This window comes from Lissotriton vulgaris, unplaced genomic scaffold (assembly GCF_964263255.1).
Source record: "Lissotriton vulgaris unplaced genomic scaffold, aLisVul1.2 SCAFFOLD_1219, whole genome shotgun sequence".
In the NCBI taxonomy this organism is placed as follows: domain Eukaryota; kingdom Metazoa; phylum Chordata; class Amphibia; order Caudata; family Salamandridae; genus Lissotriton; species Lissotriton vulgaris.
The window spans coordinates 97,756-113,340 of record NW_028255794.1 but is presented as its reverse complement, the minus strand read 5'-3'; the positions used below and the strand labels follow the sequence as shown (position 1 = coordinate 113,340).

General features: G+C 44.9%; 1 protein-coding gene across 2 annotated transcripts in view; it reads left to right on the top strand.

The window, feature by feature from the left end:
- Positions 1 to 15,585, top strand: part of LOC147658893 (prostatic acid phosphatase-like) — a 300,334-nt gene that overhangs the window by 189,059 nt on the left and 95,690 nt on the right. For both annotated transcript variants that reach the window (XM_086952051.1, XM_086952050.1), the window contains exon 8: positions 9,656 to 9,738. In XM_086952051.1, the coding sequence (XP_086808177.1) occupies positions 9,656 to 9,738 (83 nt within the window). The remainder of the gene's footprint in view (positions 1 to 9,655; positions 9,739 to 15,585) is intronic.

Here is a 15,585-nt window from a genome sequence, read left to right as displayed (position 1 = left end):
GAGGGCATGTGGGCTGATGAAGTCAGTGATGTCTTCGCTGAATTGTGTGCGGGGTCCTCGAGGTCTGTAAATTAGGGTGCCTCTGAGTGTGGTTTTGGGGTCGGAGTGGATCTGGAAGTGAAGGTGTTCAGCGGTAGCTAGGTTATCGTCGGAGCTGGTTGTGATGCGGATGGTGTTCTTATGGACGATGGCGATGCCTCCTCCTGTTTGGTTGGTGCGATCTTTTCAGATGATCTTGTAGGCGTCCGGGAAGGCTATGGCGATGTCGGGCGCTGATGAGGCATTCATCCATGTTTCTGTAAGGAAGGCGACATCCGGCGATGTAGTGTCGAGTAGGTTCCAGAGTTCAATGGAGTGTCTGTGGACCGAGCGGGTGTTGAGCAGGATGCACTTTAGGTGGTTAGTGTCGGAGCTCTGTTTGGAGTTTGAGGATTTGGTGTGGGTCCTGATGCAGTCGAACTTGCAGGAGTGGCAGGTGAACGGTCCATGGGTGTGTCCTGGGACCGCTTGGTAGCATTGTGGTGTGCGGCCGGGATTAAGGGCTGAGAGGGTTGCGGCGTCGTATGATATGCGGGTGGGAAGGGATTTGCGGGGACCAGGGGGTCTGGCGCTGGGCGCGGACGGGCGTAGGCGGGGCTACCTTTGGCGAACCTTCGGCGCACATGGGGCGCGACCGCTGCGCGTGAACGCTGCGCGCAAAAGCATCTGTCATAAGTGGATAGTGGAGGGGGTGGGACGAGGGAGGAGCAGCTGGGAGGCGGGAGCGGGGTGGAGAGACGGGCATAACAACAACAAAATGGCAGCAACAAAAAGAAAGCGAAACAGGGCGAGACTGGGGCACCAACTGAGGTGACTGTATGGGCAGATGCACAATCGGGCATAAATTACTTTCAAATTCAATGCGAGCAGAGCAATGCGAGCACAACAATTACAATACAGGCAATGGCAGCAATGCAGAGGAAATATAGTGCTAGGAAATCCTCAACAATCACACTGAGATAGCGCTACAGATAATGGCAGCAGAGCGAGCGGTGGTCTAAATTAGCCTGAAAGCGCTACGATACCACAGAGCCTCGGGAGCAGATTGAAGCGCTACGATGCCACAGTGCCTTGGGAGCAGCTTGAAGCGCTACGATGCCACAGAGCCTTGGGAGCGTGTGGCGCGACCTCTTCTGAGCCGGTCAGGAGAGTCACAGCGCGGGGATAGGCGGGCCGGTGAAGAACTATCTGTGGGAGGGAGGAGCAGCTGGGAGGCGGGAGCGGGGTGGAGAGACGGGCTGTGAGGCACAACAACAACAAAATGGCAGCAACAAAAAGAAAGCGAAACAGGGCGAGACTGGGGCACAAACTGAGGTGACTGTATGGGCAGATGCCCAATCGGGCATCTGCCATGGCGACCCTGCCATGGCAGAAGAAGCAGGTGTTGATATTGAAGTAGATGATGTGTCTGAAATAGGTGCCGGAGGGTGAGTAACTGTATTTATATAGCGCTTACTACCCCCTTCTCCTGACTTTAGGACCGGTACAATATACCGCTTCCTGGCCAGATGTTTTTCTTAAAATTTGTAACAAGCTCGTTCTGTTCTGGTTTGATGGTATGCAGCACTGCCTTCAGGGGATTGTAGTTGTGTGTAGTAATGAGGTCTTATTCCTTATTGTAGTATGCAGAAATGTAGAACTTTGTGATGTAAAATAGAACGTGTGGTTCTGTATTGAAGCAGTGGTATGGAATGTTATTATTACATTAGTGATTAGTAGCTGCTGTAGCTGTAGACCAAGGAAGGACAAGGGGAACCCATAAAATCGCTCGGGACCATGGGTGGCAAGTAATTATCAAAACAACAAGTGGTCCTGAGCTTACAGGAATGAGGGAAACAAATGTATATAGATCACAATGGAATTCTATATAGTTCAGGATTCCTTGACCAGCCGGCCAGGGAATGTTTATTCGTTCAATGAATCTAGAATCACAAAATACAACATATAACCCAAAGCATCCGGGTTACATTGGGGCACAGTCCTGTGCCAAGCAAGAGAAAGAGAGGTGAGAAAGTGGAGGCAAGTGAGGAAAGATATCAGGCAAACAGAGTGAGCTTGCAGGTCACTGAATTAAATTCACATTGACAGTGTATCCTGGAGTCATTCATACAAACAATAATATCATGGAATTAACTGTATGAATTACTCTACGGTCGTCGACGTTTCGATCCCCAGCTCAGTTACAATGGGATCATCATCAGGACATATAAAATAATTTTGCCTGAACAAAAGTCAGTTATAACACCTGTTTTCGAATAAAAAGGAGGGAAAAACAGAAATATATGTACAGTCATTATTAGTCTTGTCAGCGCTCACATTATAACTACAGACATTGCATCCGGACTCGCAGTGTTCGGTGTTGCCGTGAGGCGTGGGACTTTTGTGAAAGGTCTCTAATACTCATGCAATTATACCCAAGTATGCTTCCATAATTTGTGAAAACGCTACACATACATTTGTGGTAGTGAGTATTCAATTGGCTGTGACAGGTGAGACCGGTTGTTGGCACCAAAAATTGGAGAGCCGTGAAGGTTTGTGAGGTTTGTGGTGGTGAGACAATAGTGGTGTCATTCGGGGGTCAAGGGGCCAGTGCTATCACTTCGGGGCGTGTGACAACTGTTGGGTAATCGCGCCTACCAAGGTGGTGGGTTGAAGTACGATTATCCTCGGCGGGCAGGTCTGTTTTGTGTCATCAGTGCGATTTTTTCTGTTGAGAATAAAAAATATATCAGGGGATGTCCTTTGCAGATGGAAATTGGGGACATAAAGCCAATATTGGCCTATTTACCATTATAAGAGAGTCGTTCCTTTTTGGGGGGTGCAGTCAAGCCGAGGTTCTGTGCAGGCGCAGTTATGGATGTAGAGTCACGCCTGATCTGTAACAGATATTATAGTGACTGCATGTATTTTACATCAGGAACCACTTTTTCTATGGCCAAGGGGGTGAAGTTTAAATTACCATATGCCAATCAGGGGAGTATGGCACCGGGAAACCGTCTTGTAAATAGTCAGCCAGGAACTGTGGTCCTTAATAATTACCCGGCTGTGGGGATACACAATGCAGTTAAATCAGGCAAAACAATGGTTTCAGAGAATTAGAAAAACGTTGCCTGTGCAGTATTACCATGGTTAAAATAGGAGGTTTCAGTGGTTTGCAGAAGGTCGAGTTAGTTAGCGTACAGTTTCTACAGCCAACCTCTGTAGAGAGAAAAAATAGAGTTTTTTAAAAAGAAGGGGGGTCAGGGGATCGCGGGGCCACCAAAAGCGAGCGCTAAGTTACCGGCAGCTTCTGGGCAGGATCGCCTTCCTCCTATGTTGTGGGTAACCGGCGAATCGCGCGGCCAGGCAGATCCCTGGTCCGCTCTAGGGTAAAGTAACAACTGTTAGAGGATACACACGCAGGCTTTAAGCTTGCTGTTCTATTTGGGAGCAGTTTTCACGATCTTACCGGGTTTCAGTCTTCAGTTCTGCTCGGGAGCTGCTCTCGATGGGGCGCTTCCGTGTGTGGAGAGACCTTCCATGTTATTGGTTAGGTAGGGAGTCACGTGGTTCGGGCTGGCTGGCTCTCGCTCCGTTTCATTGGTGCAACGCCGGACATGTGATAGGTAGGGAGTCACGTGATTCGGGCTAGCTGGGGCTCGTTCGAGTCTATTGGTGGCCCATCAGGCACGTGCTGAGGGGGAGACCATGAGCCAGAATGGCTTCATTGTTTAGGCGAGTGGCCATTTTGGGCAGGGAAAAGTATTACATAGAAGTCGACAATTGAATACACCCTTCAGTTCGAGGGAGTAGGATTCAGCATGATTATTTATTGGGGTGTGAGTCTATAGGTAATTGACGTGAAAAGTAATGAATAAATAAATAAATAAAAATAAAAAGGTGCTCATAATGTGAACAACATTATTTTGGTGAATAATTATAAGGAAACTTACAGGTCTATACACGAGTATAACACAATATGTATAAAAACATTTTGCAGATTTCTGCCAAAAAAGTCCTTTCGGAATTACGGCTGTTCTGGGCCAAAGTTTGTAATTGGGGGCACTTTGTAGGCTTACAACAGGGTCGTCCAATCCTCACTTCTGTTGAGCCCTGTGTGGATGGTATCAAATTGTATAATTGTCTTTAGTTCCTCTCGATTGAGGAGTTGAGCCAGGTTGCCTCCTCTTTTTGGAAGTTTCACTGTTTTTAACACCGTCCACTTGATGTCCTCTGCTGTATGTTTCAATTCTGCATAGTGTTCAACGAGGGGTGCATTTGGAGTTCCACAACGTATACGGCTTCTGTGCTGGCCGATGCGGGTCTTTATTTTCTGGGTAGTTTGGCCAACGTACATTTTTGGACATGGGCACAGAATAGCATAAATGACATTTTGGCTATTGCAATTGGTGAAGCTTTTCATTGACAATGTCACATTATTATGGCTAAAGTTTTGTGCCTCAATAGTGAATTCACACATTGTGCAGCATCCATACTTAACGTGCCCCAGGATAGGAGGGAGACCCCAGTTACTTTCAATTGTGGTGGATGAAGTGGGAGCTGGTAATGCCGCTCTCACTAGATGGTCTTTCAGATTTTTACTCTTTTTAAATGCAAATAGTGGCCTCTCTAGATGTATAGGGCCTGCATTTAGAGTGGGCCAGTGCTTGAGAATGGACTGCCGTATTTTATTGAAGACAGGGGAAAAGGTGGTTACACATGCTATGCGCTCAGTTTTGTCTCTTTGTTTTGGTGTCAGAAGGGCTTCTCGGGGGCAGTACCAGGCCCTTTTGGTGGCTGTTTTAACCAGTCTCCTCGGGTAGCCGCCTGCTTTCAATTTGCTCGATAGCACCTCTGCTTCCCTGAAATAATCTGCTTTAACTGAGCAATTTCTTCTGATTCGCAGGAACTGGGAATAAGGTAGGGAGTCCTTTAATGCCCTGGGGTGGTTGCTGTTGTAGCTCAAAAGTGTGTTGCGTTCCGTAGGCTTACGGAAGAGGCGTGTCAACAGTTCATTGTCATGATGGAAAATGGTCAAATCAAGGAAAGCTATCTGGCTTTTGTCATGGGTCAGGGTGAAACTAAGGCCGGCACAGTTGTTGTTCAACCAGTGATTAAAAGAATGCAGTGTGGGTATGTCATGGTTCCATATAAGGAAGATATCGTCTATATACCGACGCCATAAGCAAATCCCCGTGTAGAAGGGATTGCTTTCGGTTAAGATGTTGCCAGTCTCTAGGGCATCCATGAATAGGATTGCCAGGTTGGGGGCAAAAATAGCCCCCATGGAAGTCCCCTTTACTTGTTGGTAGTAAGTATTCTCGAACAGGAAATAGTTCCTAGTTAGGCACAGTTCAAGGAGCTGTAGGATGAAAATGGTGGGGACCCTGTGGGGACGTGGTCTTGAGTCTAAGGTTTTTTGGATGACCAATAAAGCCGCTGTCTGTGGTATGTTTGTGTACAACGACTCAACGTCCATTGTACAGAGGGTGTGAATCGCTGGGTCGAAAGGGTGATGTTCCACCAAATTAATCATCTGCATACTGTCCCTCACGTAACAGATAGTAGATGGAACAAACTCTTTAATGAAGAAATCAACATAAGAGCCCAAGGGCTCTAAGATTGAGCCACAGGCGGATACTATGGGTCTACCTGGGGGGCTGTCAATACTCTTATGGGCTTTTGGGAGGGTATAGATGACTGGCTGGCGTGGGCTTTTTACATTCAAGAATAGGTGTTCCTTCTTACTCAAGAAGCCCTGGGAAACTGCATCCGTAGTGATCTTAAGTATTGTCTCTTGTATACTTTTGGTAGGGTTGCCTGGTAGCCTCTGGTAGTGCTCTGTGTTCCCTAACTGCCGTAAGATCTCAAGCTTGTAGGAGTCAGCGTCTTGGAGGACAATTCCTCCGCCCTTGTCGGCACTTTTGATCACAAGAAGAGTATTATTCTTTAGTGATTTGATGGCGTCTTTTTCTGCCCTAGATATATTATAGGGGACATATAGTTTTTTCTTTTCGATAGCACACAAGTCTTTGTGTACCAATTTTTCAAAGGTTCTGACCTCTGAGGGGATCATGCTAGCCGATGGGAGGAATGTGGAAGGTGGGCGGAATGGAGTATTAACATTGGTTGCAGGGGGAGGATGTAGTTGAAAGAAGGCTTTCAGACGAATTAGTCTAAAAAACCTGAGAAGTTCAGTTTGTAATTCCATAAAATCTGGACGAATGGTAGGTACAAAGGAAAGGCCTTTCTTTAGTAAGGCTATCTCCGGGTCCTGCAGTAGATGTCTTGATAAATTGAAAATTGGTATTAGTTCCGATGTACTAGAGTGGGAGCGCGAGGAATTTGTGGTTCCTGTGAGGCTTACCACTGGTAAAAATTGTTCCTGGTCTTGCGTTCCCCAGGGGGGTTGACCCATCTCTGCGGTTTCTTGACCCTGCCTCTTTGCGGAGTGTTGGGTTGGCCCCTCGATAAAAAATTAGTTTGGGCTCCCCCGCGTCTTTGGTTACTGACACCTTCACCTGGATCAGAGCTATCGGATGATTCCTCTGAGGTTTCAGAGAAGCCCACTATGTTTTGGCGTCTATTGTAACTGCCCCAGGGTCTGCTGTTAGGGTTAAATTGGGGCCTATTAACATAGAAGTCTTTCTGAAGGTAGGGGTAAGTGTTTTCCATGTTATAGTTCTTGATATCTTTTTTTATTTTGTTGGACTTTTTATTCTGCTCTATGCGGTGGAATTCTGCAACTGTCTTTTCTACCTGCTCTAATAGTTTTTTACAGTCTGCAGTGGGGTCAGAGTCATTAATTTGTTTCAATAAGTCGCTAATTTCAGTTTCTAACGCTTTCAGGTCTCTGAGGCAATATCGATACCTAGGGCTAGCCAATGTCGGGAGCATGTGGTGCCTATGTAGCTAAAGTTAGAGATGTACTTGGGGTTGTCTGTAAAGATCCCAGGTATATTGCGGACCTGTAGACCTACTGGAATTACATCTGCCTTAAGGTAATCTGTCAGCATAAGTACCATGAGTTGTAGTCGTACTTGCTTCTTTTTTAATTTCTCCAATTGCTCAGGTAAGGAAGAGTTGGTAACTGTGGGTACATCAGGGGTATCAGATAGTAGGGAAGGACCAGAACAGAGTTGTTTAAGGTATTCTGTGGTATACAAGGGAGCATGTGCTGACATAACTAGTCAGAGTAAGAGGAGTGAGATATACAGGAGAAGAAATGTGATGGCACTAGGGTGCCCAGCCTCGTAGTGAAGAGGGTGAAGGATTCAGAAGAAACCCCTGCAATCATGCGATTGCGCTTAATTGATCAAGGAAGGACAAGGGGAACCCATAAAATCGCTCGGGACCATGGGTGGCAAGTAATTATCAAAACAACAAGTGGTCCTGAGCTTACAGGAATGAGGGAAACAAATGTATATAGATCACAATGGAATTCTATATAGTTCAGGATTCCTTGACCAGCCGGCCAGGGAATGTTTATTCGTTCAATGAATCTAGAATCACAAAATACAACATATAACCCAAAGCATCCGGGTTACATTGGGAGACAGTCCTGTGCCAATCAAGAGAAAGAGAGGTGAGAAAGTGGAGTCTCACCACCACAAACCTCACAAACCTTCACGGCTCTCCAATTTTTGGTGCCAACAACCGGTATCACCTGTCACAGCCAATTGAATACTCACTACCACAAATGTATGTGTAGCGTTTTCACAAATTATGGAAGCATACTTGGGTATAATTGCATGAGTATTAGAGACCTTTCACAAAAGTCCCACGCCTCACGGCAACACCGAACACTGCGAGTCCGGATGCAATGTCTGTAGTTATAATGTGAGCGCTGACAAGACTAATAATGACTGTACATATATTTCTGTTTTTCCCTCCTTTTTATTCGAAAACAGGTGTTATAACTGACTTTTGTTCAGGCAAAATTATTTTATTTGTCCTGATGATGATCCCGTTGTAACTGAGCTGGGGATCGAAACGTCGACGACCGTAGAGTAATTCATACAGTTAATTCCATGATATTATTGTTTGTATGAATGACTCCAGGATACACTGTCAATGTGAATTTAATTCAGTGACCTGCAAGCTCACTCTGTTTGCCTGATATCTTTCCTCACTTGCCTCCACTTTCTCACCTCTCTTTCTCTTGCTTGGCACAGGACTGTGCCCCAATGTAACCCGGATGCTTTGGGTTATATGTAGCTGTAGACATCCTAGTACTTAAAGAACTGCTCCGTTCTCAATGCCCTCCTGGACTTCCACCCTCGGGACCTTCCGCAGCTGCATGTAAAGCGGAAGTGGGGCTTGGAGGGTCTGGTTTGTCTAGGTTTGTGTGTGAGCCTATCTCAGCTATTTCCCCTTCACGGTGTGGACCTCTCGGGGTCCCGCCAACTAGCCAGCTTCAGGACTTGCATGAATGGCACCCGGATAAACCTGCTGGTCTCGGGCTGAAGAGAGGCAGTATATTGCCTTCCAGTTCTTGTATGTGGAACCCGTGATTTATGAGCATGCGAAGGGAAGCTAAAGTGTAAGTTTGCAGTGGGTGCCACATTTTGATAGGAACCTTCCAGGTCTGAAATGTTCAGGTGTCGTCAATCTGCACACACTCTTGCCTTCACTCACCCCCTCTCTCCTCCTCCGTCCCTATTTTTAGAGTAGCACTTAGTAATCACTGGGGAAACGGTTACTAGTCACTTCAGAGCCCCCCTCATTCTACAGATCTCACAGCACACTAGAACGGAGCAAACTCTGGGCTACCAGAGGGTGCAAACACCGTACAAATGACACAACAATAAAATACCAGCATCTTCACCCTCACTTCTCTTCCCCTCCTCCTCTGCTACTTCTTATTATATCTTTTGTTTCTCTTTGCTCTCCCTCCCCCTTCTTCTACTCCTCTTATCTCATTCTCCTCTCCGCCAGTCATTATTATAAATGTGTCACCAGGTCAGCCATTTTAATTCCAAGCTGTGTGTTTATCCTGGCTGCATTCTGTACTTTTAACAGGCCTGCCCAGCTTATCGGATGTCCCCACAAACAGCCCTTTCTTGTATTGGCTCAGGGAAGTTAGGGTATATAGGTTGCTTATTCAACTACGAAATGGCTGTTTTTTTAATGCTTCGTTGATATTTGTAGTTAGTGCTTGGCAACTAGTAAAAATTTATTATTTTTATTAGGTATCATTGATGATTTCTAGTTGTTTTTATTCGCTTTCTGGAACTCAGGGCATCCCAGAAGGGTTGTCCCCACTTGAAAACCTGGCATAGCCAGTAGGTCTCGCCTTTGGGACCTTTTAAGTGTTTAGCCATGCAACAGCTGTTGCACCAAGAATATTGTGCTGCATAACTAAATACTTCGAAGGTCCCAAAAGCGAGACCTATTGGCTATGGCAATGCTTGTTTTGTTTTTCCGTGGTGCAGCGTTCTGCCGGTCGAATTAGTGGTTAGTCAGTAATACTGTATGCTTTTCCCCATTCAAAGTTGCATCACTCAAAATGCTGAGTTTTTTTGCCACATTTTACCTGGAAAGATTTGTGCAATGAAAACCCCTCCACGATTGTGTGGTACCTGCACACAAGTTACGCAAGGGTCCTGCCTAATCATTTTCTTCTCTTTTGTTTCAGGTGTCCTTGTGGGTACCATTTTGAAAAATATCACAGATTTTGTCACAACACCTACCAAGAGGAAAATGATCATGTATTCCGCCGTAAGTATGAGTTGACTATTGGGGCTGATTCACAAATTTCACTTTAAAAGTCAGAAATCTACACCAATAATTTGAGTGGATTGTGGGACTTCACAGATGTTTACAAGAAACTGAAGGAAATAACCAGAAGTTGTAGATTTCATGGAGTGGTCTCCTCTGTACAATTGCTCATATAAGTATATTTAGATTTTTGGATAAACACATAATTTTTTTTATTTTTTCTTGAATTTCTTTAATTCTGGCAGTATTCCCTTACCTTTTCCACTCTCTGAAGGCCCATATGGTAACCTTTCCTGTGAAGTAAAATTACTTTTTTACAGGTTGAATGTCATCTTATAGAATGTTGTCATGAAAGTTTTTTGTGGTCACAAAACCTGAAATGAAATTCACAGGGTGTGCAACCACAAAGCACCTTTGTACTATTTACATAAGCCCTTATATGACTTGGGAAAGATTTTCCGACTCATATAAGGGTGTTTTGAGACCCTGTCCGAATTGAAAATCGAAGAGGGGATGAAAGAGGCATCCCCCTTCTTTCTGTCTACGATTCAGAGAGGGATTTATCAATGGTTTGTGATTTCAATTATGGTTGCCAACCATGTTAGATACCAGCACCTCAAAGAGGGTGATATCTGATTCGCAAATAGGTAAGCAGTGACCATGGTACAAACTCCTATTTGAGAATCATGACGGCGACCTCAAACGAAGTAGGCAATGGTCCCTAAGACCACTGCTGCTCTCCCCAATGTCTTCCCAAACAGGAAACCTTATTTTGAAAACAACACTAGTCGATTTAATGGCTACAGACTGTTTTTAAAAAATATCAAGTTTTTATACCCCAGGCAAATGTACAAATTGTGATTTGCACTTCCATTTGCAAACCATGCAGGGTGCAAATTCTGCATCCCTGGGTTATGAATCGGAATAGTAGAAACCCCATTGTTCCCTTAAGTTCGGCAATGAAAAATGTAATTTACTAGCTAATTTTTCCTAGCTGAAAATTCCACCTGGGGATATAAATCTCCACAGAACTTAATTCCGTGGTTCAGGGCTTAGAAATCGTGCCTTCAGATTTATGATTTTTTTTCTCCCTCGTAAAAAAAGTTTGACAGTCAAGTTCATTGCAGGATATAATTAACCATTATGCTGATTGGATGTCTCAATGCATGCACAAATAGGCTGTTCATGTTTTCCGAAGGCAATAACAACAAAAATAGCATAAAGCGAGGTGGGTACGACAATGAGTGCTAAGATTTAACTAAGCAATTTTTGATGCATAAAGTATATACATGTACAATGCAACAATGTTGTGGTGCAACTAGTGTTTACAATCACTACAAACACAAAGGACTTTTGAAGGAGGAATCCGTTTAGAGAGACAAATGTATGAATGAAAAGTAAATGGATGGAAGGCTGAGCTTCGTGCAGTGCACTTTTCAAAAGGTTTAGTTTTAAATGATTTTTGAGCATATTCCAATACAAACAAAATACAGCGCAGCAAAAAGCAATCACCACAAAACTATGGTATTACATTCAACATTTTCAACGCAGCCTTTTTTTAATCATATATCACGAAGTCAGTGCTTCAAAAAAACATACCATTAAAAACTTCGAGCCCCGGGTCATTCTAGGGGCATGGGAAGGAAATCAGAGAGATTGCAATACAGAATCAGTGCAAACAAACAAGTAGGCCGAATTTGGCTAACTCACAATCTCACGTCACTCTTCCCCTGGTAGAGACTGTCTGACCTCTCATTGGCTCAGCACTCTTCCAATCTCCAGAGGGTAATAAGATGACCGGACAATCACAACAGTTTCAGTCCCTTAGACCTGGTACAGTTAGTAAATGGCAGATGTGAGATCCAGCAGCCATCTCCAGTCCCCATTGGCCCAGCCTCTAGAAGAATTGGTTCGATGCTGTGAGGTGCAGAGAGTCAACTGATCAAGCACTGTCAAGATCACTGATTGGAACTCGAAGTAATAGACCACTTCCTGAATGTGAGTCCTAATCTGTCGCTCTGAAGTGGTTTGTAAAATGATCTGTGTCTAACAGAGGAGACTCCAGAAATTGGGCTATAGTTAAAAATGTATTCCAGTAGAAAAGTACGATGGAGCCACAAAGACCCCCAACCCTCAAGAATCTCCTAGCCCAGATAAATCTAAACATTCTTAAATCTGTAAGAATGTTCCATTCTAAAAGACAAAAGAATGAAACACATCTATCATTCCTTAAAAATAGACTAAACCAATACATACTATTTACTGAAAACAGAGTAATTCCTATCAAGAATAATACTAAAAGAATGGTAAGAAAGCCACTACTTGTACACTAAATACAAATTAAATGATTAATACAAAAATACATCAAACATAATATTTTAACCACTTAGGATGGGCCATCACTCGATTCTTTTTGCTTTTCAAGGACACTTTTATGCACTTCTTCACCACACAACTTAGAAAGTATCATCTCTTTCCCATTGAAATAAATTAATTTCTGAATGTTCTGCATTTCTCCATTTTCCAAAATCCAAAATCACTGTATAACCTAACACATGTTTTATCTTTATGGGCTCAGAAAACTTTGAATCATTCTTTGGTACAATACCGCCCACGCTGACTCTCACCCAGTCACCAACCATGAGCCCAAGAACATCTCTCTTAATTCTGCTGTTGTGTCTATCATTACAACATATTTGCTTCATCTGTACACATTTCACTACATTACACTATCATTCTGTACACTTCTTCTCATCTGTCCCAGCTAAATATCTGTCTTCATTTTCCTTACCCGCAATAATACAAAAGGTATCTGAATGCGGGGTAGTGCTGTAGCTCCAAAGAATTTATTTTAGCTCTTTCTTCCAATTCATTCTATGTTCCACAGACATCTGTAAGCAGCCTCTCAAAACATGTTTTTTTTAAAAATCTTTTTTTTCAGTTTACGCAACATAAACAAGAACACCCATTTGGCATCACTACAATGTATGCATACATTTCGACAACCTCATTATTGGCACTTGGGAACGTTGGCAGCATCCAGAGAGGTTCGGACACATGAGGAGTAAACAAATTAGCAGACAAATAAAAACCATCTTGAGGAAGCAGCCAAGTACGTCACAACTATAGGTGGTATATAACTCTAGGGGTCACCCCCTCCCTCACTTTCAGACCCCGACACAACTGGCGTACACACCTCGCCACTCGCACTGTCAGACCCGCGCTGGGAGGACCCAACCCTCTCCACCAGACCCAAGGCACACATCACGCGCCAGGCGAGTAAGTCGTCCTGCAGTTTCTCGTCTCTCCGAGCAAGTTGCATGTGAGCTTCCTCAGCCAGAGACGACTCTCTAACATCCCTAAGCCAAATGGGCACCTCCAGAGCCCTCTGTCCCATCCAAGTGATCGCTACCCTGCGCCTGGCAAGCACCAACATCAATTGTAAAAATTTGTATGAGAGCTTCCTTTTCTTGGGTCTGGAGACTCTCAAAATATGGCTAACCCTTTCAACTAGCCATTCTCCCTGCGATGATATAAAGATGTCAAGAGATATTTAATATCTTGAACATATAATAATTCCTTCATCATTGCAGACACAAATTGTGGACCATTATCTGTGACTACCTCTTCTGGGATCCCTTCTCTTGTGAACACTACACTAAAAATGAAATAATGATTTCAGCTTTTACTTCATCCACATTCCTTATCTCAGGTCCTTTTAAACAATAGTTAATTATTACTATCTCAAACTTGCCCCTCAATTCCCTGTATCCAAAAGGGCGACAGATATTGTGAGAAGTTGGCCTGGTATATGATGTCCACTAATTAAAATGGTAACGTTGCACCAGTCCAAACAACCCTTATAGTGATTTAAGAGGTCAAAGATAACCTTACAAAGCTATCCAAGTGATAGCTGTGGAGAACAGCCTTCAGGCTTAGTCCTGAAGGAATGTTAAGCAGCTTGTTTTACCAGAATGCAACCTTATTGTATTGGTTAAATGAAAGGAGAACCACACAGTAGTTATAAAAATATGTACTTATATTATCACATACCTTAAATAGCACACAGTGTCTGCTACAAACAGATAAACACAAAGCACACAATACTGTAGCACAGAAACAAACGTAAGTAGCACTAATACACAGTGGGCTCCAGGGGCAGACCAAACCATACACTAAAATAGTGGTAAAAGAACCACAACTCGAGTCAAGACAGTGTGTAGAGGTTACAGAACCGCTGAGACCCCAAGGAACCACCCAAGATGAATAAGGAGGGACCCCATGGAGGAAGGATGCAGTGTGAGAACACGACCGCGTGCTACGTACAATTCAATGGGAGAGTCGCGGTTGCAGTTATAGTGTAAGGACCCTTCCCAGTGGATTACGAAGAAACCCTTTTGAACATAGAAGGTTGGAGAGCCACCCCACCCGTGTATATCAAAGTACCAGAGTTACCTATCCCAGGGAAGCATAGGGTCGACGTGGCATCGGAAACCGCTGTCGTTCTCAAGGGGAGTGTTCAAAGAAATTCCACTGCTGGAAAGAAGGACAGTGTCTGGTGGAGCCCACTGGTGGATTCTTGAAGGAAAGAACCTGAAAGCAGATGGGACAGAGTCTGGGTCACTCAGGAGTGATCAGCGGCTCGGTAGACAAATGCCCACCCATGTCAGGTGCTTCAGGTGTGAAGAGAGAGACCTTGACTCTGCAGCCGCGGGGACCAGGAGACATCGAGGATGACCAGGAGACAGATATGAGCTGTCCCACGAAGGATGTCGAGTGTTGGGGAGTCGGTGTCCGGCGGGAGCACCAACAAGCCTTGGAAGCGGTAACCCAAAAAGAATGTCGAGGAAGGTCATGGTCTGACCCAGCAAGGACCAGGGATTCACTGCAGCAAGGGGAGTCAAGGCCGGCCTGGAGCAACCAGGGGAGATTAAGAAAATCAGTGTTGTCCCTCAAATGGACCCACAGGCCGAAGGCACAGGAGCAGTTTCACAAAACAACAGCTTCAGGGCACAGACTGCTAGGAGGCCAAAGTTCTTTGTACGAAATGTGCACAGAGGTTGGGACTATCGATAGCCCAATGCACTTAATTGGGTAACGCCAACAAGCATATGCACTTGCAAATGTACGCGGTGCACAGGGGTTCGAGTTATGCGGTCCCACACGAGGGATACTGGCCTCAAACTTGGTGAGAGGCAGCTCGACCTCAAGGAACGGTGGAAACCACCTCCTGTGTTGCTGAAGCCTTCGGAGTCTGCAGTAGCTCAGTATCAGCAGACCGGTCAGTTGCGTTACTGTGCCTGCGAATGTAGGGGAGTGACTCCTGCACCCCAAGGGAGATACTTCAGTTGTCCTTGATGCTCCACAGGTCCTGCATGGAGCCTGTATGGTGCACTGGCACAGACAATGCTTTGGACGGAGAGGGAGACGAAGTCAGGCCTAGTTGAATTCCAGCAAAGTTCAGAGTGTCCAGACGGTCGAAGGTCAGTGGTTTCTTAATAAGAATCTTGTTGACGTCGAATCGAGGGTCCTACAGCCAGGTATGCACTTTTGTACCCACGGGAGTGGGTTACACAGATTCAGGGGACTCTCCCAGGGGAGGGTCAGGACAGTGGGGAGGATACTCCCCTGTTCTTTGTCCAGTTTCGCACTAGAGCAGGAGCCAACGGCTCCCAGGACTGGTTTGCACTGGACTATGCACAGGGAAATCAAGTGTGCCCCAGATGCAGACTTTCAGGCACTTTTGAAGTGCACCCACCCAGCCCCTATACACTAATCTTGTCTGGGAGGTGGTTACACCTCCCTGTGACAGGATGTCTATTGTCCTGCCTTCTTCTGCTCGAGCTT